Raw genomic sequence first — 23323 nt, forward strand, 5'->3', positions numbered from 1 at the left:
ACTGGGTGGAGAACGAAACAGGGGCTGTATCCCAATTCAGGGTCTGCAGCCTTAATGGCCCACAAGGGCCGCGTACTCAAAGGCCGGAAGTGAGAGGCTTGTGAAATGGGACAGTCTAGCCTCCGTCTCGCTGCCCAGGATGCCTAGCAACCATGACACTAACAGCTGGAAACGTTTCATACAGCTTTGTTTGACAGAAATGAAGGAGAAAATCTTTTGTTCATTTGTTTGTTTGTTTCTACATGAGCTTTGATTTGGTAAGTATCTGAGGCTGACTGTGAAATCATGATTATTGGGCTTCACTTCTGTACTGAACAGTCATTTAAGATTAGCTAGTAAATAACAATTAGCTAATGTTGTTCATGAGACTAAAGTCATCTCACTTTGGTAATGTAAATATAATATGGCCAATATTAAAGTTATAATTTCAATCATTAGTTATTACAGCAGTGAATGAACTCTGTTTCAAATACTGAGCTTCAGTAAAGATTCAAGCTGCATTTGTTTATATTATTTATATTTCCTGTCACCTTAAATCTTCACTCAAAGACAGGTTTCTTTGACACTGCATATATAACTGTGTTATATATATGAGAGACAAATATTGTTCTTTTAATATATTGGCATTACTAAAATTGTCTCAGTGCTTAATTTAAATATCCATAAAATCATCACATTCTCTGTAAGATTAACGTCAACAATTGAACGGTGTATATTTTAAAGTTACGGCTTTAAAACCAAGTTAGTACAAACATCGCTAATGTCACATAACTTTGCCGACATGTGGCCAACAGTAATGTTTTAATGTTCTTCGTTATTAAACATTCGCACATAAATAAGTAACATAATATTCAGTACTTACTTTTAAAAGTTTACTCTTCGGCCTCCCCTCTTCCGCCGTTTTTTTTCCGGCAAAATTATCCACACCCACTGCCGCGCTATGCATTCTGGGATATGTTGGGCCACGGAGTCCACCGCCACATCCTTAAAATTCAATGAAATGAAGGACGCATTTGAGGGCCGCATTTTCGAGCAGCCTTTGAATTGGGACAGCCTTCATCGTGTCGCTGTGACGTAATTGGCCTTAAAATGCGGCCTTTAAGGCTGCAGACCCTGAATTGGGATACAGCCAGTGTGTCAAACTCTTTCCATACCTGGGGGTAAAAGTGGAAGATAAGTCGTTAACTAGGATGAGTTGGATAAAAAAAAAAAAGTCAAACCTCAAAATTTGACATATGTCAAGGTTCTGATATGTGCATAACGCTGTTATTAGATACATTTAGTGAAATAAACAAAATGTTTTCCTGCAATGAAAAAGTAGAAATAAATACATAAAACTGCAGAAAATGTATACACAAGTACTCAGACAGTACATCAGAATTAGAATAATATTACTTTATTGATCCCTAGGGGAAATTATCTTTCCTTACAATGCTCCATTATAAACAAATAGTAGAAAAGACAGTCCCTTGTGGTGCCCCTGTGTTGCTGATTACCTTGTCAGACACACACTGTGGGAGACGTACATATTGTGGACCACTTTTGTTGGATTTGAAGAAGGTGGGGGGTGGGGGGGGGGGGGGCAACTTCACTCACATAAAAAACATCACAGGACCTTCCAATACCTAACACAAACGTGAAACATAACACCTAAAAGACTTAGTTTGACGGGATGCTGACATGATTCAGATATTAAAATTAAGAGCCTCCGCCATTTTAAACAAAGCTTGTAAAAAAGTATTAAATATTGGGAAAATAAAATAGCCACACCAATAGATTTAATGTTCACGGACTTTGTTGTTACGCTAGTAGGCATTCACCAATTCGGACACAGCCATTGGTAGAGCCCCATGCTCGGCGGACCAATCACATTGTCTCCTGCCCATAACGTCTAGTGACGTAAGCAGCTGTGGCACTTCCTCGTTTGTTTTCTGGGCTGATGAACCGAAACCAGTCGCCCAAATTCAGAATGCATCTGTCAAGGTAAACACACTGTTTTAATTTTGCACCACCCAGCTGTAAAACAGCGCCGCTGTGCTTAGGTTGTGTTCATCGGCTAGCCAGCGGGTCTCTGTTTTTTAGCTATAAGACTGACAGCCAGCGCTGTTTTAGCCTGCGAACGTTAGTTAGCTATTAACTATAACGGCTTGTGTGGTTTGTCAGGCTCGCTAACAAACTTACTCAGGTAATGTCAGTGGGGACATTTAGCCACTGCTGCAGGATGTGTTTGTAATGTACACACAGCACGGGTCAGGAAGCTAACCTGACTTAACGTGCTGGTCCTCACAAACGATAAAGCAGCCGCTGACACTTAAAATACAGCTAAATATACAGCTAAGCGTATCTCACATCGAGCTACCAGTGTTTAGATAATAATAATAATGATAGCGCACTGGTAATACACGGGAGCAACTCACAGCCAAGACTGGTGTGCTATAGCATGCTAAACAAAGCTATAATGTATAGCTAATATTTATTTAATGTAACATTTAGTTAATGTTTACTAACTGCGATAAGGATGGTCACCCTGGGCTTTTGGTCCATTCCCTATATTTTCCTCCACCCTCCCAGGTAAATTAGTGCTTTCTAATACATGTGCCCGCATCCTCTCATCACAACTGTTTTCAGAGGTGTTTTTTGAATCACCTCTGAATCACCTTTTTCAGAGGTGATTCAGTTTAGTTTTTGCAGGGTTGTAATATAGGTTATACTTGTAATGATATAACTCATAGTATTAATAAAAAATATTTATATGGCGTTTATCCCAGTTACGATTTACACCTTAAACAGTGAAAATGTATAATATTTAAAAGTCACGTTTTTGGGACATTGTGAGGTAAAGCATACTCTCTATTGGCCCGTTTCTCTTTTGTGTATTTTCTGGCTTACTCAGTTGGTAATATTATTGTGCTAGAAGAGGCTGGACATTAAGGCGGGACTGCTTGGAGCTGCTTAAGCCAGGATTACACTGACAGGGTTTATTTAAATACACTGCCTGTTCCTCTGTCATCATGCTTACATCACTGTCACACACACCCACAGCAACCTCCGAGCCCGTCCTTGTTCCCTAATTGAAAAACTGTCAAGAGTTCACATATGGAGCAAAGTAATCAGCTCCTTACGAAGAAATATGCATAATCACGCTGTTTCTTTTGCTTCTAGGGTTGGAATTTACATGAAGAGGCGAAAGCGGGCCTGCTCTCGAGCTTGATCATTATAGTCTTCCTCCATCTGGCTGTCACTCTCTTTGCCTCTTCACATCGGTGCTCATTTCCTCTCCCTTCACCAACATGCTGTGCTGGGGGAATGCCAAGGATGGGCAGTTGGGTATTGGTGTGGAGAAGAACCCTGTGTTTGAGCCGAGGAACTGTCATGTGTTCAGTGGCAGGGGAATGAAAGAGGTTGCCTGTGGAAGCCAACACTCTGTGTTTCTTATGTATGATGGCAGTGTGTACACATGTGGCTCTAACAGCTGGGGACAGCTGGGTCATGACAAAGCAGGGACTTCCCCAGGTAAGCTCTAAATTGGAAACACCAGATTGGACCACCCTGGTGAACAACATAGCAAGTATGTTTGAGCATGTGCCTGAATTTGGACTGATTTGGCATGATTTGTCTTTGTCTGTGTTTGGCTGCACAAGCAGGAGGTGAATTGATGGTCTAATAAAAAAGTCAAATTGTATTCTGTTCTTCAACTATAGTGGAGTTATGTATTAAAAACCTAGCTCGTTATTTTGCATCTTTTACGTTTAAATAAAAGTGTTAATCAATTAAAGTAGTTATACAAATGGGCATGGGCTGATGGTGAAATTCTGGGCCGTTAGTGATGTTTGGCTGACTTAGTTGCACATAACCAAGGTTAAAACTTATCTATGATGAGTGATTAGGCACACGAGCAAGATTGGTCTGCACATAGTTGTTTGAGTTAAAGAGTCTGTTTTATGTTTTGCCTCAAATAATAGAAAGTTTTATATAAAGTTTTTTTTCCTCAGCCATTTGATAAATAATAATTAATTTTAAACTGGAATAAATTAAACTCCACTTTCAAAAAACTTAAAGAAATCACAGACCTGGTTATTTTCCTTTAGTATAAGCCGAAAGCTCTTTAGTGGACACCAATAATATTTTATATGGGAGAAGAAAAATACCCTGATGCTTAGTTACAAAGACTGAGCATGCAGTGAAATGTCTTTTGCAAGTCTTAGCAGGTTCAGTGGCTGTTGTGTTTTTATCTGATGTGGAAGCAGGATGACTGAGGATTTAAAAAAAGCACAGACACTCATGTAACAGCAGCATGACTGTATGCTGGAATTGGGCATCATTAGGTGAGTTTGACATGAAACAGAAAGGATTCGTGTACCCACATTTTGGGCATTTTTCCTAAAATGGTAGTGACTGCAGACATGATGGGTCTGTGTTGGTATTATGTGGGTGGAAATGTGTTCTACATGTTCTTTGTTATGGCATGTGGGTGAACTTGTAACAGCCCTGAACAAATACAAGAATTGCTGGACCTTAAAAATCATACACAGATTTATTTGAAGTATGTCCATCCACATCTTTAGTTAGATACACTGCATAGATTCTGGGATGTTATCTCACAGGTTGTATAACATGCTGGGCCAACTTGGCATAATTATATTTTTGTTATAAGGCCTTTATCATTTTATGTTTATGTTATTGAATCTTTTTAACAAGCTTAAAAATGTTGATTGTTGATTAAATGCTATAGTCTTACCTCACTTAAAACCACATTATCAACTATTTTGAGTTTTCAATTTGTCTAAAGCAGCTAACCCTTAGTTGGTCCTTAGCAGAATACCACCAACACCAACTGCAAAGTCTCACCCACACATCCTTTTTGCACGTGCTTCAACACAGCATTTCTCAGTGCAGTTAATAATATACTATTTTCAGAAGAAATGTGTATATTATGTTTCTTGGATCTGTTGTATTATTGTGTACAATAAATACTTGCATAATAAATAGCATGTAGTTTAAAATATTTAGACTTATAACTGAAAAACAAATGGGTAAAGAGTAAAAGTAATGAAAAGACCTCTACTGTAGACCTGTCATCTCTTCACAGAGGTTGTTGGGGCTCTGGATACCCAAAAGATTGCGATGGTGTCATGCGGTCGGGGGCATTCGATGGCAGTGAATGAACAGGGTCAACTGTTTGCCTGGGGAGCTGGTGATGGGGGACAGCTGGGACTGGGGACCACAGAGACGACTGTTCGAATTCCCAGGTGCCCGTGTAGTTTATAGGAAGAAGGGTTTAGCCTGGCCACACAGAATTACACATGCCAGTAGGAAAACTTACAGTACTTACCAGCAGCCTAGCACCTACTTGTACAGCGTACATCTGGCCACTGCCACAGCTAAGTGTGTCCATAGAGCGTGCAGACGTAGACAGGTTTATCAGAGCCTATTTGAAAACTGTTAGTCACAGACTTCCTGTAAGTCTTTCACATGCAAATACTGGGAAAATGGGATTTTACTGTAATAAGTGGTTTGCAAAACGTTTTCTAGAATAAGCAATTAGTGCCCTGACAAACAATTTTATTTTTAATAGACAATTTACTGAAAGTTTATGAGGGGAAGAAAGCAGACAAAAGAGACTAAGACTAAATAGATATATCAGAAATATATTTATATCTATATGCTCACAAAATCATTATTAAAAAGAAAGAAAAACTACAGTGACATCTTCATTGTTAATCCATTGGTTACTCAGACTAACCTCAGTGTTATAGTGGAGGAGAAGAAGCCCCATGTAAACATATACTCAGCGAGATAGTTTAATAGTCAGTATTTTGTATGCAGCAGCCTTTCATAATTCAGTTCAACTTAGTTTTATTTATATAGCACCCAGTCACAACAATAGATGCCTCAAGACACTTTGTATTGTAAGAGAAAGACCCTACAGTAATACAGTGAAAATCCCAATAATCAGATCACCCCCTATGAGCAAGCGCTTTTGTGACAGTGGGAAGGAAAAACTCCCTTTTAACAGGAAGAAACCTCAGGCAGAGGCAGGTTCAGGGAGGGGCGGCCATCTGGCTCGACCAGTTGGGGGTAAGGGAAGGATGACATGAGAAAGACACATTGTGGAAGAGCGCAAGAAATTATTAATAACTAATGATTTAATGAAGATTAGTGTAAAAACACATGGTAAGAGAAAAAAAACACTCAGTACATCACGGAAGCCTCCAGCCGACTAGGCCTATTGCAGCATGACTAAGGGAGGATTCAGGATCACTGGATCAAGCCCTAACTATAAGTTTGATTAAAAAGCAAAGTTTTAAGCCTAATCTGAAAAGGAAAGTGGGTGTCTGTCTCCAAAATCCAAACTAGAAGCTGGTTCCACAAAAGAGGGGCCTGAAAGCTGAAGGCTCTTCCTCCCATTCTACTTTTAACTACTCTAGGAATTAAAAGTAAGCCTGCAGTCTGAGAGCAAAGTGCTCTATTGTGGTGATGCGGTACTATGAGGTCTTTAACATAAAATGGGACCCGATTATTATGGATTTAAAAGGGAGCCAGTGAAGAGAAGCCAGTATGGGTGAAATATGCTCTTTCTAGTCCCTGTCAGTACTCGTGACAAAAACTCACTGAAAAGCTTCCAGCTTTTCAGTGAGTTTTTAGGAGATCAATAATTACCATACTGCATCGTAGAAGTAATAAATACTAGTTTTTCAGTATCAATCTGAGAAAGAGATTGCACGAAAGGAAGAAAGCAGTTCTTATATATTTGCTTAGTGTGTGCATTGAAAAACATCCTGGTCAAAATGACTCCAAGGTTCCTCACAGTGTTACTGGAGGCCAAGGTAATCCCATTTAGAGTAAGCATATAGTAACATATTTCTAAGATTTTTTTTTTAGGGCCACGTATGCTAACCTTAGTTTGTAGCGGAATTTAGGAATTATAGGTCATCCAGGTCTTTGTCTTTCAGAGATTCCTGCAGTTTCACTAAGTTGTGTGTGTTTTCTGGCTTCATGGATAGATAAAGTTGGGCATCATCTGCATAGGAGTGAAAATATATGTTTTGCCTAAGGCAGGGGTGTCCAACTCCAGTCCTCAAGAGCTGCGGCTTTTAGATCCATCCCTACTCCAACACAGCTGAATCAAATGATTGGATTACCCCTTCAGCATGCCATCAAGTTTGGCAAAGGCCTGGTAACAAGTCATTCATTTGGTTCAGGTGTGTCGGAAGAAGGAGCGCGACAGTAGCTCTCGAGGACTGGATTTCAACACCCCTCGCCTAAGGGAAGCATGTATAATATAAACAGAACTGGTTCTAGTGTGGAACCTTGTAGAACTCCATAATTCACCTTTGTGTGTAAAGAGGACTCCCAATTAACATGAACAAATTGAAGTGTTATAATTTTACGAAGTTTGTCTGAATTAGATCTCTCTTGTAAATGAGATGTTCAGTCTCAATGGGGCTACCTGTATAAATAAAAGTTAAATAGCAAGTAAAAAGTCTATTAGATAGATGTGATTCGAACCACCTTGAATAGCTACAGCATGCTCTAATCGCTGTAATTAAATTATGGTCATCGAACCTCATTGCACCGAGGTTTAGAAGAAGCACAGACAGGAATCTACCATCAGTGGCCATAAGAAAACCATCTGTAACCTACACTAAAGCTGTCTCTGCAATCTGATGCATTCTAAAACCTGACTGAAACTTTTAAAATAAACAATTTCTTTGCAGATGATTAGTTAGCTGTTTTACAACTACTCTTTCAAGACTTTTTGAAAAAGGCAGGTTAGGAAGGTTGTGATTGGCCTATAATCAGCTAAGACAATAGACATCAGGTTTGACATTATTTGGAATTCCCAGCCTTTTCATGCATCATCTACTTAAACAAGAAATGTTTTAAATGTGTATTTTTTAGCTTGATAAACAAATGTTTTTGTTTCTTTTTAAATTTATCCTAGGTTGGTCAAAAGACTGTGTGACCATCGCATCTCTCAAGTAATGTGTGGGAATCAGCACTGCATCGCACTTTCTAGAGGTGTGAAAGACAATTTCTTTATAACACCTCATCACTGTTCACGATCTGAATGTTGGATCCCAACTGTGTCCAATCGAGCTGAAATGTATGGCATCAGAAAACCCTCATAAATTCTTAAATTTTAGCTCATCTATCCGCTCGTCCACAGTTCACTAGAAGCGTTAAGCCTTAACAGTATTGGTCAGATCTGAGTGAAACTTGCACATGGTCAAGGCTGTTTTATGAGCAATCACCAGGCAGTAATGATGGAGAACAAGTGTGTGTGTTTATCAATGTAACAACAAAGTGTCAACCATCAGCATCAAGGTTAGCATGACTAGGACTCAAGACATAATATTTTCATTAAAATATGTGATTGCAAAGGGAGGAGAGCATAGTTTGAGAAAATGCAATGGTTTTGCATTATGGGAGATTTTAAATTGACTGTTTTTTGTCCAAAGAAATGTGATCAGATGTTGAACCACAGCTTCTTGGGGCTAAACACACATAGCTTCATGTATTAATACTAACAGGATAATGGGGTCTGTGATTTATCTGTCAGCCTGAAAAGTTGTGTATTTATTTATGTTTGGTGTAAGCTTTGACTTGATTTAAGTTTGGCTATAAATGAAAACATTTGGTGTTGTTGATGTTTTGGCAATATGTAGGTCTGAGCCACACCCTGTAACAGCTCTAAATATAGCCACTCTATAAAACAGACATCTGCCCTGTATTTTGTGTTCATTATTGGTGTTGATGTGAGGTAAAGTTCATGATGTGCGTTTTTCCTCTCAGATGGCCAGCTGTTCACATGGGGCCAGAACACCAGCGGGCAGCTCGGGTTGGGGAAAGGAGAGCCCAGCAAGCTGTTCCCTCATCCTCTAAAGTCTCTGGCAGGAATTCCTTTGGCACAAATAACGGCAGGAGGAGACCACAGTTTTGCCCTCTCATTGTCTGGAGCTGTATTTGGCTGGGGCAAAAACAGAGCTGGACAACTGGGCCTTAATGATAAACAAGGTAATAATCACCTGGTTAGAAAGAACAGCGACTGTTATATGATATAATGCAGAGTGTAGAGCTTCATGCAAATTATATAAATCTTTACGTAATATTGTGTCTCACATTTTTATCAATTTATTCGCGCTTGAAAAAAAAAAGGTTTTCACAGTACTCCACATGGTGTTGTGAAAAACTAAGTTCACCTGTACTCTTTTGATAATATTTTAGAGGTTAAGTAACAGCTAGGTACTATTAATAATTAATAATGACTGTCAAGTGTGAGTACCGCTATCAAAGCAGACGTTTTGGCAGTTTCTGATCTGAAGCATTCACGTCTTAACACAATGCCACAATCTTCCCTGGAAAGGACGTCTCAGCAAATTCAAACTGAGCAATACATAGAGAAACTGCAAAAAACCCAGCAGCTACATCTCAGACTCTAGAGGCCTCTGTTAGCAGGTAATTGTAAAGTTCATGATGGTACAAATAGAAAAGGTCTGAACAAGTGTGGCTTATTTGTAGGGGTGGGGGGAAAAAATCGATACTGTGTAGTATCGTGATATTTTGTTTGCGAATAATGTATCGATACAGGGACAGCAGAAATCGATATTTTGTTACAAAAAAAGTTTTTGTGGACTGGAACATGCTCTGACTTCAGAGCATGTTGATCCTTTTTCTGAGCAAGAATCCTGACATTCCTTCACTGTCCAAATGTGTTTAACTTTTTTTATGGCAGCAATAAACATGACAGTTTACTTATTTTAATTTAAGACATGTTTTATTTTAATTAAGTTTAAAACTTTTTTATTTAATGTAAAATTATATTTTGTTTTAATTTACTTTCAAATTCTTCAGTTGCTGAATGGGCTGCATAGTTTTCATAAATTTCAAAGTTCAGAATAGCTATAATTGTACCAGATGGTTGCATTCAGTTAAGTTGGACTAGACTGTAATACAAACCGTTCAGTTTGTCAACAATAAAACTGACTGAAATGAGAGACTGAGTGTGAGACTTTGATATTAGATAAAATAAATATTGATAAAGTTTACCTTTATGTACAGAATCTGAATATCGCAAAATATTTTTAAAAAATTGCAATAATATCGTATCGTGCGTTAAGTATTGTGATAATATTGTATCGTGGGATGTATGGTGATTCCCACCTCTACTTATTTGGAAGGGTTACCAGGAGGAAGCCTGTTCTCTCTAAAAATAACATGACAGCACAGCTTAGGTTTGAAAAGTTGCATCTGAGAAAATTGCAAGACTTCTTGAATAAAGTCCTTTGGACAGATGAGGCCGTTGGGGTGGCTGTAGTTTAGGAGGTAGAGCAGGTCATCTACTAATAGGAAGCTTCTATTTCTATTGTGTCTCTGAATGTCACATAGAAAGCACTTAAGCATAGAATGGATGTGAATGTGTGAATGAGGCATGTTGTATAAAGTGCTTTAGTGGTCAGCTAGAGGAGAAAAGCACTATATAAGAACTAGTTCATTTACCATTTATCATTATGCCAACGTGCAGATGTTTGGCCATAATGCACAGCACCATTTGGAAAAATTAAACACAGCATGTCAGCATAAACGCCTCATACCATCTGTCAGCACGGTGGTGGAGGGGTGATGATTTGGGCACTTGGAGTCATGGAGTTGACCATGAACTCCTCCGGATACCAAAGTGTTGTAGAGTCAAACTTTAGATGTCTACCTGACATTTAAAGTTTGGCCAATACTGGGTCAGGCCACAGGACAACAGCAGCAAATCTACCGCAAAACGGTATTGTTGCCATTGTTTGTGGAACAATGGCAACGAGCTTGATCGCTCTCACGCTCATTTTTTGTTTTATGAGTAGTTAGAGGTCACCATTTTGGAGAAGAGATCTATTTATTAACATTTCATGGAAATGATCCTCAATATTAAATAATTAAATAATTTAATTAATTAACATATCCACGTTTAGTTTAGTTGCCATTATGGTGCTAAATCAGAATGCAAAAGTTTAAGTGTTTTCCAGCATCTTCTTAATTTGAGTGGACTCATCTGGTTGAAGTGTTTAACAGTGTGGACTTGCTCGTGTGTTGTCGCCTTCCACAGATCGTGCCGTCCCATGCCACATCAAATTTTTGAGATCTCAGAAAGTTGTTTACATCAGCTGTGGAGATGAACATACAGCAGCCTTGACAAAGGTATGATTTATGTTTAACTGTGTTGTACATGCTTTACATATGGATGTTTAATTTTGGCCATTTCTAGTAACAGATATTATGCAACCAGATATTATAAAGTCTTGTTTTGTTAGGTCGTTCTTGTTTAGCTGCCATAAAAATTGGTGCCAGAGATTTATATTATTTTACACAACACTCTGTTAATACAGAGTTAAAAACTGAGTCTTATTCCAACCACACGATCTAACCCCATCTTATCTTAATCTACCACCTAACGTGTGCCATAAGTGTTTTAGTGCAAGACTATGCATAAAGTTTCCCTCTTAAATGGAAAAAAGCACGGAAAAGGTCAGTGTGTTTACTGTTCCTGGCAGGATGGCGGCTTGTTTACGTTTGGTGATGGCTCGTGGGGTCAGCTGGGTCACGGCTCCACCAATAGTGAGCTTTTACCTAGACGAGTGCTGGAGCTCATGGGCACCGAGGTGTCCCAAATCACCTGTGGCAGGTACTGTCTCTGATAAACCTACAGAGGGCTTTTGTTGGTTATACCCATACGATCTCATGAAACCAAGTAAAACAACACTGGAGTAAAGTCTATGTTTATGAAGCTTAAACTTTTTTTTGACTCTCAAAAAGCCGCAGTTTTAACTCTCTTGTACGGTGTGTGTTTTTTTGTTTATTTTGTTTTAGTATTTTCTCCACACCTGATGGGAAAGGAATACTGAAAAGACTTATAGAAAGTTACCTTGTCCCTTAAATGTTAATAGCTTTGATTGTTTTGCTTCCAGCCACAGACATTTGTTGCATCTTTTTTTTTGCTCAGTTATTTCTTTTATCCTCTTGACCGTTAGAACAAAACTTCTCTTTGAGAATCCAAATTAAAAAAATATATAAACATTAGTAATAATTAAAAAATATCTGCTGCAAAAACAACTGATCTAAACTGAACATGTTAAATCAGAGAGCTGTAAGGTACCTTTGATAATGTTAACTGCATATCTAATGCTGTAAACGTGTAACTATCAAAGTGGTAAATTTACTTTTTTGAGTTTCTTCATTTCGTGGTTTTTCCTTTTGCCAGGCACCACACGTTGGCGTTCGTGCCTTCCTCTGGCGTGGTATATGCGTTTGGTTGTAACAGCCATGGCCAGCTGGGAACAGGAATACTGGGGGATGCCAGAAGCCCATTTCCTGTCAAGGCCAGTTTCCTGACTGGAAAATTCCATAGAAGAGGTAAGCAGAGGACTTGCCGATCAGTCCCTATATGCTTGTGACCGAATGCCTTTTTAAAAGTGCCTCATTCCCACTTCTCACGTTTGTTAGACATGTTTCCTGTTTGTGCCTTTACTGGTAACTGCAGTGGAAATCCAGGCAGGCAGCTGTGAATGTTACAGTTTTATTTGGCCTAACCATTATGGTCCTGGGAACCTTGTTTCCGATTTTTTCCTTGAAGACAATGGAGAACTTTGAGAGAATTTACAATTTACGAAGTCTTAAAACAGAAAGAACAGACTGATAACGATACAGTGGGCTTTGTTAGTGTCCAGCTAGACTCTGCTGCTTCACTGTCTTGCGGAGGTATTTCTGATTTGGCTCCAGTTGCTGTTGCCAAAACAACCAAGAGGATAGTTGGTATTCAGCCAAAACAGCTTGTATTTGCACAGCAGTGTCTTCTGTTGGATTTACCAGAAATCATCCTGCAATCTGCTTGTAATGTAGGCTAGGGGGTGTGAGTCACAGCAGAGATTTAAAATATATATATATATTGTAAGGAGACTGCAAGAACACAATTTATTCTGCCATGTATATCAAATTGAAATAGCACAAAGAAGAGCTTTTGAGCCAAATGCTTTATGATTGCTTTATGCTTCCACAGTGTATTATTCTTTATCCTTCATTACTGTGTATCATCTTTTTTCTCAAGGTGAGGAATCTTTACAGACACATGCAGTTTAAAGTGATTTAAAGTGTGAAATATATATATTTTATTCCCTGTTATTATGTTCAGTGTCTATCTCTTTTTTATGTTTCTTAATTAGAATCAAAACAGTATACCGTGACCAAAATCATCTGTGGAGGAGACCATAGCTTCTTATTGTACTCTAATGAGCAGGTATGTGATTTCATAAAGATTAATACTAAAATATCACATTTTTTAAAATTAAAAATATATACTTACTTCCAGTTTTACCATTGTTATTGTTTGTTTGAATTTTCATGAATTACATAAATGCTTTGTTATTTATTTTCATGTTAAAAATATAGAGAAATGTGAAACTGAAAATCAAAGATGTACTCTAAAAACCATCAGGAATTAAAAAATGATTAACCGTATGTGACACACATATGCTTCTTAGTTTCCTGCAGCACGCTGTATAATTCTAAGCAATCACATCCAAAAACTCCAAGCAATCATGTCTGTGTTACTTAGGTTTAGTGTTTCACCACAGGGTGGCGTTAATGTCTCAGCTTTAACCAGTTCAGTTGATGGAACTCTGTATTTGGAGCCTTTATCTGGTTAAAAAAATGTAACTTTCAAGCAAACTGTCAGGAACGTAGGCTGATAAAGATGTAAAGCGCTTAGCCAAAACATTTCCATCTCAGGCGTGGCCTCTTTATTTTGTCGACGCAACCCAGATCAAACTTTCCCACACAGACTGCAAAGGACCAAAGCAAAGTCTTCCGTGTTTGTAACAGTGGTGTTATGTGTTCTCTGTCTTCCCCTCTACAGACCTCTGTCCCCTCGGAAGACTTCAGAGTGATTAATATTGGCAAAAGTCTCTCACCAATCAATTATGAAAGTTTGAATTCGTTGAGGCTGAAACTGATGTACAACACAGACTCTAGCATCACAAAGTAAGCCAACGATAAAAGGGTATTGTGTCAGATATTTTAGATTATAAGATAGAATGTAGACTCATATATAATTGGTTTACACAAATACACACAGAGCTTAATTCACTTTAATCACTGGAAAGTCTCCCCCGTTACATTTTCATTGTAATGTGTGTTTCGTTTACAGTGACGTCATAGTTCAGCTGTCGTCGACGGCGTGCTGGAATGCCAGCTTCTTGGACCAAAGGTGCATAGACCTCACCTGCATCAATATGAGAAATACACAAATAGTGCAGTCAGGACTTGTTTTATATTGGAGCACGGTTGCATGTATTAATGCAAAAACCTTCAGTGGAAGACAAAACACCACTGAGCTTACATTTTTCTAAGAGCTTTTCTAAAAGCTTACAGTGCTAAGAGTATTAGTGAATCTACATAGACAAGATATTTTTTCTTTAGAAAAGGTACTTCATATAAATTAGATTTTGCTACTTTTACTTAAGTCAGACTTGTAATTTTATTTTCACCTTTAAGAAAAAGAAGACAGTGTTGACCTTGAGGAGGAAACATTTAACAGTTAATAAGATATAGCACCAAAATGCGAAGTGTAAAGAAGAGCTGAAATAATTAATTAAGAGGTGATAAAAATGTTTAAGTTCCCACCTTAATAGTGCAGGATTTAGTCAGTATTTGCCAAACAAAACTTGGATGCATGCATACCATCTGGATGACAAGTTATGACCAGATATTTTATTCTTCGTTCTCCGTCACTGTCTGTGTTATTATTAGAAGAAGTGTTTGATTTCTGCAGGTTGAAAATGTGACAATGATTTATGTTAGACAGGCACGACATATTTAAAATAGTTAGTACAATTATGTGCTGCACGTGTGCTACGTCTGTATCGCTACTGTGCTGAGCCAAAAATAGCACATGCTCAGGATATTTGGCCTTGGTTCAGGCAGGTGACAGATGGCACAAACTGCAGTCGCGCTCGACATCAAAATTGCAGTTTTTCCACTGAATGCTGCCACAGAAACTCTCCCAGTATTTTAGGACAAAAAAGGGCACCACAGTCCCCAACAAAGGTTTAAAAAAAAAAAAGGAAACAAGAAGGATCTGTTAGCGTTTTATTAGTACAGATTCATCACAGAGTAACTCCTTAAGCCCTTCAGGTGTGTGCCATAAATGAAGGAAACGCATGCCGTGTGATCAACTCACAAAGATGTACTTTCTCTGTCAAATACCCTCAAATCAATGCATATCATCTTATCCAGCTGATTGTCAGGCCTGGGAAAGATGCTATCTGTTTGGTTAGCGAGATCTGTGCGAGTCCATCAACCTGTGTGTTGACATCATGATGTATGTAGGACAAACTACTCAGCAGATACTTATCGCGTCCTGGGAATGAGTTGTAGAGGTCACCGGGTTGGAAAAAAAGGCCTCACAGACACATGCGTGAAAAATGAATCTTTCAAAAACTGAAATGCCACAGGAGGTAAAACAAATAGTAACATCCATCATAAAGTAAGTAAGTAGTGCATATGAAATACAGGAGGACAGACTTGTACTAATTGTCTGACTAAATGGAAATAAATGTTAGTTTCTGCCTTAGTTAATAACATGAAAACCTTCCCAAAAATGTAGCCATAAAAACTGTATTTGTATCTCCTTTTATTAGGTACAGCTGTGGGATTTGCTGCAGTTGTTCAGAGCACATCCATGCACAGGAAGTATTAGCATCACAGTTGGGACCCAAAACTGCTCAGATGGTGCTTTAAGCTCAGAGAGTTCTCTGAATTTAATGGGTCATTGCTGTGACTCAGTAGTTTTGTAGCACAAACCGCTGCACCATCTGCAGCACTGTTTGCTCTTTGACAAACAGTCTCCACAGGATCACGTCTAATCTGACTGAGTGGTAAATGGTAAATGGCCTGCATTTGTATAGCGCTTTACTCAGTCCCTAAGGACCCCAAAGCGCTTTACACTACAGTCATTCACCCATTCACACAATTGCAATGGCAAGCTACGTTGTAGCCACAGCTGCCCTGGGGCGCACTGACAGAGGCGAGGCTGCTGGACACTGGCGCCACCAGGCCCTCTGACCACCACCAGTAGGCAAACACGGGGTTAGTATCTTGCCCAAGGATATTTGGCATGCAGCCCGGAGGCAGCCTGGGATCGAACCACTGACCATCTGATTAGTGGCTGACCTGCTCTGCCACCTGAGCTACAGTGCTGTAAATAGTTGCCATTAGGGATCAGTCCACTGTGTCAGTCAGTATTTGTCTTGTTGTGCCTATAGGGAAGGAAGATGGCATTTACAGATAGCTAAATCTTTAATGCTCAGTGTCAGTGATATGTTGAGGGTTGTTTAAGGCGAAGCAGCGAGTGTGTTTATCAACTGGTTCTCACTCTCGTCATCTCCCAGGCAGAAGAAGAGATCTGCTTAGGGATAGACGTAAATACATTTAGGCTGCATGTATACTTAACCATTGCTTATATTGCAGTGAGTATTATCACACCTACCTAAAGGTGACTCACAGCTGACTTGCTGGATGACAGCTTGGAGTAGACCCGTGTTTAATCCAAAGCAACTTTCCATCAAAGCTTTATCACGAATTCCCTGAATATGAGCTCTGTTTTTTATCCTTTGCTGAGATCTCACTTATATCTTTCTTTATCTGCTTTCTCTCAGTGATGATACCCATTTCAAAACCAACCCAAAGATCCCAGGCATCGATCTCAACTCTGTCAGAATGCTGTTTGAGACTCTGAGCAAACCAGCTTTCTCTGAACTCATGGAGCAGGTACTGCTTCTAACCTCCAAACCCAGTTTACTGTATGTCTCTAAGGACACATGGTGCATGTGTTTGATAATGGCTCCTGTTGTTGTCTGACTTTCTTTATCTGACCAGAAGCATGAATAATAATGTGTATGTGTTAGTCCCCATAGGGAAATAGTTCCTCTGCATTTAACCCATTCACCCAGTGAAGCAGTGGGCAGCCACCAATGCAGCGCCCGGGGAGCAGTGTGTAGGGACGGTACCTTGCTCAGGGGTACCTCAGGGTAGCCGTTCAGTGGAGTTGAACCCCCGACCTTCCGATCATGGGGCCACCACTCTACCTACTGAGCTATCCCTTGTATACTAAAGAAAATAGCATACATGTTTTGGTTTACTCTAATCACCTAATCAATTACCTTTTAAGCTATTACACATAAAGTGGATTCATAAGCAATGAATGTAACGTAACTGTCACCAGACAAAGCTGGTGAGAGCTGTGAAAGATTTAGTGTCAAACAGTTAATCTCAGGAATTGAAGGAGTTCTGCGTGAATCCTAATGAACCCCTGTGCCTCTGGCTGTAGATGTTGCTGCTGAAAATCAGCTGCTCACTCCAAATTAAAACCTCATTGTTTGTATGTAGGTCACCAACGTCTAAATCCATAGTGATTTTCATAGAAATTGGTATCAATGAATGTGATAGAAAGTGATTTTTGTCTGAAACGCTTTGTGTTTTGGCTCCTTAATGATGCAGGTTTAATACATGCAGGGTTTGCTTTGTAACCATTCATTTGGTGGAATAAAAAAAGAAAAAAAAAAGAAAATCCATGTTTTGAAAGTAAATCAAGTTCTGCCACAGATCCATGGCACAAAATGGAGAACTGGTTGACGACTCCTAACATTGGCGCACTAATGTTATGTTTGGGACTGAAGTGGCCTCAGTCTGATTGATGCAGGCTGAGGCCTCTTTCCCCAACCACTAAATAACCTCTTGCAAAATTTAGCAACTGACGTTTTATCGCTGTTGCCTCGTTCATCCAGCTTGTTTGGAAATATAAAAATATCCCATCACATTCAGCTTGTTTTCTCTTCTTTTTTTTTTAAAAACAGTAAAACCCTAATAATTCTCTGACTGCATTTTGTCTCTAACATGAATCTTCTTTCTCTGAGCAGTGTAACTAAACAGAGGGTGTAATGTCTGCATCCTCTCTCTCTTGTTTAGGCCACCAAGAGTTTTGAGAGCCTGCTGATCCCTCAGCTGCCACGCTCCCCTCCTGATGTCGAGGCCATGAGGATCTACCTCATATTGTCAGAGTACCCGGCCCTGCAGGACTCCAAAAACTACATCCGCCTCACTATACCCCTAGCAATGGCTATTCTGCGGCTAGATGCCAACCCCAGCAAAGTATTGGGTATTACATTTGCACGACCACACTGAATACAGTTTTTCATTCAGATTTGACTTTGGGAGATAACTGAGAACTGTGAAGCTCAGCAACTCTGTGCTATGTCCCACCATGTTAAGCTTACGCTGATGTTTAGAATATATCGGTATCTTCGTCCATATCTGTGCTACGTGTGCTTCGTCAGCAACAGATAAAAAAACACCACCCGGACAACAATATTTTCACAGCATCTTCAAACATTAGAGCCTGGCTCATATGGGCTAGCAGGAGGGACTATGCGCTTACCTGCTGCTCTCTGGCAGGTAGCTCCATGCCCTCCTGGGTTTTAATTGCACCTTAGAACACACATGCATCAACACTACAATGAGCGGGTGGAGGGAGGTGTGGAGTCTTCTCTCACCCCCGTTCTCTGCGGCCTGCTGGAGCGGGGGGGCTAGGAGGAGTTGGCCGTCCGACTGCGGTCTGGAGTGTGGGGCCTCCCTGCTGCTGCGGAGTCGGGGCGGTCTGCCTCTCCCCACCGCAGGGGAAAGGGTAACACCACCTGGGTCTGGGTGCAGTTCCCCCCTCCAGGGGCAAGGGTACCTAGACCCGGTTCGTAGAGTACGCTTGGGGAGTGTGATCGTGTGTACAGCGTCTCTTTATGTCTGTCTCCACGTTGGTTGAGTGTGGAGTAAGTGCATATGAGAGCATGAGGGTGGGAATGGATGTTTGTATATGTGTGTGCCTGTATGTCTGTGTCTATATGTCAGGTTAGGTGTCAGACGCTACCTCTCTGGGGACATCTCAGGCCCTCCAAGGTTGGGAGGCCTATCTCCACCCACCACCACTTCCCCTGCCAGTGGCGGACTCCCTCAGGTGTCGGTGTGTTGGTGGTTCTTTGTGTCTGGGGGTGGGCGTCCGGGTACACACCGGCTCACTCCTTGGCGGCCGCTTATCGGGGCCTGGAGCCTGGGGCTCGCTCGGGCCACTTCGGAGGTGGGGTGCCCCCGGCCTCTCGGCCTGGGGCTCGGTCACTCAGGCACAGCTGGCTGCCGGCGGAGCTCAGGGCACGTCACTGCAACTCCCCCTGGCTTCTGCTCCGCGGCTGCTGAGTGAGCCCTCATCTGGGACTCTCCTCAGCTCTTACTGGGACAGTGGCGCGGCTGCCCCTCTGTTGGTCTTCCTTGGTCTCTTGTGTTCTGGGGGCCTCTGGATGTCTGGAGTTTTGATCTCCTCCATACCTGCTTCATGCCCTGGAGGACGGGGCTGTGGCCCCCCCACACTCCCTAGCAGATCGTTACATGGAGAAACCTTTGTAATGCAAGCATGCTGATCCACACAGGTATGCACACAGGTGTACACACGGGTATTCACAGACGCGGACTACAGCTTTCTTGGCTGCTGCCTCAAAGCACATTGTGCGCTGTCTATCTTGCGTGCTGCACAATATCGTTTATTATTTAGTATCTACTGATATCTACTGCTAGCTAGTTTATTGTGATGGTGCTGTTTTTTTTATTATGTTGCTCTTTGTTGTCTGCTTTCTCTTCTGTTTTTTTTCTCCATACAGGTGACCCAGGTGTTTTGCTTTTTATTTTTTTTTATTTTTTTCTTTCTTCCCCCCCTTCTCACCGTCTCTTCTCCCCTTTGGTTTTCTTTCTCTCCCTCTCTTTCTTTCATTCTTTCTCCCTGTCCTATCCCCCAGTCATGTCTGTCCCGTTTGTAACAACTGAAAATAAAATAAATTCATAATTATAATAAAGGTCAATCAAATGGACCAATATGGCAAGGCCATGATGATCCACTTGGTAAAATAAATCCGCTTGGCATCTTTCTTGGCCTTAAGACAACAATTCTGATGGCTAAAGATCCAAACGGGACACAAAAAAAGAAAAAAAAAAAGAGCCTGGCTCATATGGATTTTTGAACTCACTACTGATATTTGAGGAAAACTAGGGGTTTTAACAGAGGTAAAGGTCAGTTACTAGCCCGTCTGCTAGTTTAGTCTTCAGTCTGTGGCCACATGAATCAGTTTAATAATAATAATGTTTGTTTTTTTTCTTGGTGGGTCCTGAAAATTACTTTCGTGCATTTATTTTAAATATTTGGATGATATTTCATAAAATGTTGTTGACACTTTCAAAGATATTCATAGTGCTGCTGCAATAATACAGACAAGTGACAAAAGCGCTCTGGAGAAAGGTTTGTTCACCTCTGCACATGTGACCGACTGCTGCGTAAAACTGTTCATGCATGTCTGGTCTACGCCACACAAACATACATTCACTGGCCATTTTATTAGTTACACCTTAGACCCCTTTTTGCTATCAGAACTGCTTTAATACTTCATGGCATCGATTTAACAAGGTGCTGGAAACATTCCTCAGATTTTGGTTCTCATTGACACGGTAATGTCACACAGTTTCAGCAGATTTGTCCATGATGAAAATCTCTCATTCCATCACATCGCAAATGTGCTCTGAGATTTGGACTGTGGAGTCCATTTGAGTGCAGCGAACTCACTGCTATGATCAAAAACGATGAGATGATTTGACATTTGTGACGTGGTGCGTTATCCTGCTGCTTCCTCAGAAGGGACAGTACACTGTGTCATAAAGGGATGGACATTATCAGCAACAGTATTCAGGTATGCTGTGGGCTTTAAACTATGCTCAAATGGTGCTAACTGTCCCACAGTGTGCCAAGAAAATGTGCTCCACACCACCAGCCTGAACTGTCATTACAAGGCAGGATGGAGCCACGATTTCATGTTGTTCATGCCAAATTTGAACCCTGCCATCTGAATGTCACAGCAGAAATGGAGATTCATCAGGCCAGGCAACGTGTTTCAGTCTTCTGTCTGAGCCTGTGTGAACTGTGGTCTCAAATTCCTGTTCTTAACTCTCATGAGTAGCAACTGGTGTGTTCTTCTGTTGTTGTAGCCCATTTTCTTCCAGGTCTGACATATTGTGAGTTCAAAGATGCTTTTTTGCATACCTTGGTTGTAACGAGTGGTTATTTGAGTTCCTGTGCCCTTATTGTCAGCTCGAAGCAGTCTTGCCATTCTGCTCTTTGGTCTTTGGCAGCAAAACATTTTGAACTACTGCTCAGTGGATGGTTTCTCCTTCTCAGGCTATTTTGTGTAAACCCTGAAGATATTTATATGGGAAATTCAAATTATATCAGCAGGTTCCGAAATACTCACACCAGCCTATCTAGCACAACAACCACGCCACGTCCAGAGTCACTTAAATCATCTTTCTTCCCCATTCAGTGCTCAGTTTGAACTTGCGTACATCCCTAATTAGTTACTGCCCTGTGGTTGGCTAATAAGATATTTGTGTTAACAAGTTGTTGAACAGGTGTATCTAATGAAGTGGCTTTAAATTATTTAAGTGCTAAAACAGAATGTCTGTGAAGGTTCTCAGTCATCCAGGTCATCGTAGTCAAAGGAGCTTGCAAAGAAAAGCGTCTGGACTTCTTTAAGTTACTTGAAGACGTTTCACCTCTCATCCGAGAAGCCAGAGTTTCGGGTGAGTAACTCATCCGAAACTCTGGCTGATTGGGACCCACACCCAGTTTCACACCTTGGCTCAGGCGATTAGAGGATCATCAGGGGGTTCCTTTTGTCCCTCTGTGGGGGGTTACTCCCACTAGGTTTATATCTGGGACTCTCCACCATTTGACCTTAGAACTGAAGAAGCGTCTCGGATGAGAGGTGAAACGTCTTCAAGTAACTTAAAGAAGTCCAGACGCTTTTCTTTGCAAGCTCATTTGACTGCTAAAACAGAAGCATTGCTATTGTGTAATTCCTGAAATTCCAATACATCATAGAAGAAACTGACAACATCAGTGCTACTTGAGTCCACCATAAAATATCATGGTGTATTTGGTTGAGGTCATTTATTTTCCTCTCCTTTTTATGTCTCTGCAGACAACTGGTGGTGTATCGTGGATGGCAGCGTGTTCACCCGAATGGTCGACATGTACAAGAGCATTGTTGTCTTTATGCTAACAGGAGGCAAGACGGTGCTCGTGCCCATGTTCTATGAGAACTATTTTCTTGCAACTCTTCGGCTGCTGGAAAAGCTCCACAAGGTATTCACAAACGACACTCGCCGTTCTCAGCTGTGCTTGTTCGGCAATACAATCCAAGAAGGAAGTGTTTGTGTCACGGTCAGATGGTTCTCGGTAATCTGTAGTCTGCCGTGTACTGTGACATTTCCTGGAGATCAGCAGGTTTTTGTTCCATGTTACCAGGTAAACTTGAAGGCACAACACGTGGAGTACAACCGCTTTTACATCCCAGACATCACCAGCCTCGTGGACATCCAGGAAGACTACCTCAAATGGTTTCTGAGTAAAGCTGAGATTGTGAGTACTGAGTTTGGGATAGGTTTTTGGGAAGGCATCTGTGTTTGTCAGGTCTGTTTGTCTCTTCTTGCTGCCCACTTGTTTCATAAACAACACTCGGGCATTGGAAGGAATTTAAAAATCTCTTCGTTTCTACTTTTAAATGTCTTTTTATTTTTCAAGTGTCAGGTTTGATCAGATGACGTTTCTTTCATTCTCATTTTTAGAAAGTGGGATCATCCCCTTCACAGGTAGTTGAATTAAAGACTCAGTTATTAAGATAAATGATAATAGATAAATGTGATTCATTTAAATGGTGATGGTTTATTAAGCATTCATTCTGTTTTCCCTGCAGAGTGACTTTCCCGCAGTAAACCTGTGTGCCTACCCGTTCATACTGAACGCAAAAGCCAAGACAACCATGCTGCAAACTGATGCTGAACTGCAAATGCAGGTATCCGCTGCTGACAGACTTTATGTGTCAGCAAATGTTTCTTAATTGTTCTCGTTCTCATGTGAACATTGTTTCATCCATTTCTCTCCACCTGTGTCCGTTACCAAGATGGCAGTAAGCGGTGCAAACCTACACAATGTCTTTATGCTGCTCACACTGGAACCCCACCTCGCTAGGAACCCTTACCTGGTGCTCCATGTGCGCAGGAGCCATTTAGTAAGCGACACACTACGTGAGCTCACCATGTACTCTGACGTGGACCTCAAGAAACCACTCAAGGTGAGAGGCGGCACTCACCGGAGGCGTAACTTGGACAAAGCGAAGATTTGTTTTTGTTTTTCATCTGC

The 23323-nt window shown here is 40.7% G+C and overlaps 1 protein-coding gene across 3 annotated transcripts in view; it reads left to right on the plus strand.

The window, feature by feature from the left end:
* Nucleotides 1-1904: 1904 nt before the first annotated feature.
* Nucleotides 1905-23323, plus strand: part of herc3 (HECT and RLD domain containing E3 ubiquitin protein ligase 3) — a 36933-nt gene continuing 15514 nt past the window's right edge. Inside the window, exons 1-18 of one of the 3 annotated variants that reach the window (XM_082537619.1) lie at nt 1905-1983; nt 3163-3513; nt 5090-5249; nt 7946-8022; nt 8797-9018; nt 11096-11187; nt 11541-11671; nt 12248-12399; nt 13206-13279; nt 13898-14022; nt 14189-14248; nt 16698-16809; nt 18007-18196; nt 22104-22267; nt 22430-22543; nt 22750-22773; nt 22878-22976; nt 23085-23255. In XM_082537619.1, coding sequence (XP_082393745.1) covers nt 3291-3513; nt 5090-5249; nt 7946-8022; nt 8797-9018; nt 11096-11187; nt 11541-11671; nt 12248-12399; nt 13206-13279; nt 13898-14022; nt 14189-14248; nt 16698-16809; nt 18007-18196; nt 22104-22267; nt 22430-22543; nt 22750-22773; nt 22878-22976; nt 23085-23255 — 2190 coding nt within the window. In that variant the 5' untranslated portion in view covers nt 1905-1983; nt 3163-3290. Of the gene's footprint in view, nt 1984-3162; nt 3514-5089; nt 5250-7945; nt 8023-8796; nt 9019-11095; nt 11188-11540; nt 11672-12247; nt 12400-13205; nt 13280-13897; nt 14023-14188; nt 14249-16697; nt 16810-18006; nt 18197-22103; nt 22268-22429; nt 22544-22749; nt 22774-22877; nt 22977-23084; nt 23256-23323 lie in introns of those variants that run through there. The other 2 variants (XM_082537620.1, XM_082537621.1) reach the window with 2 other exon arrangements.

The sequence above is a fragment of the Aulonocara stuartgranti genome (genome assembly GCF_965226115.1).
Source record: "Aulonocara stuartgranti genome assembly, chromosome: 6".
NCBI classification, from domain to species: domain Eukaryota; kingdom Metazoa; phylum Chordata; class Actinopteri; order Cichliformes; family Cichlidae; genus Aulonocara; species Aulonocara stuartgranti.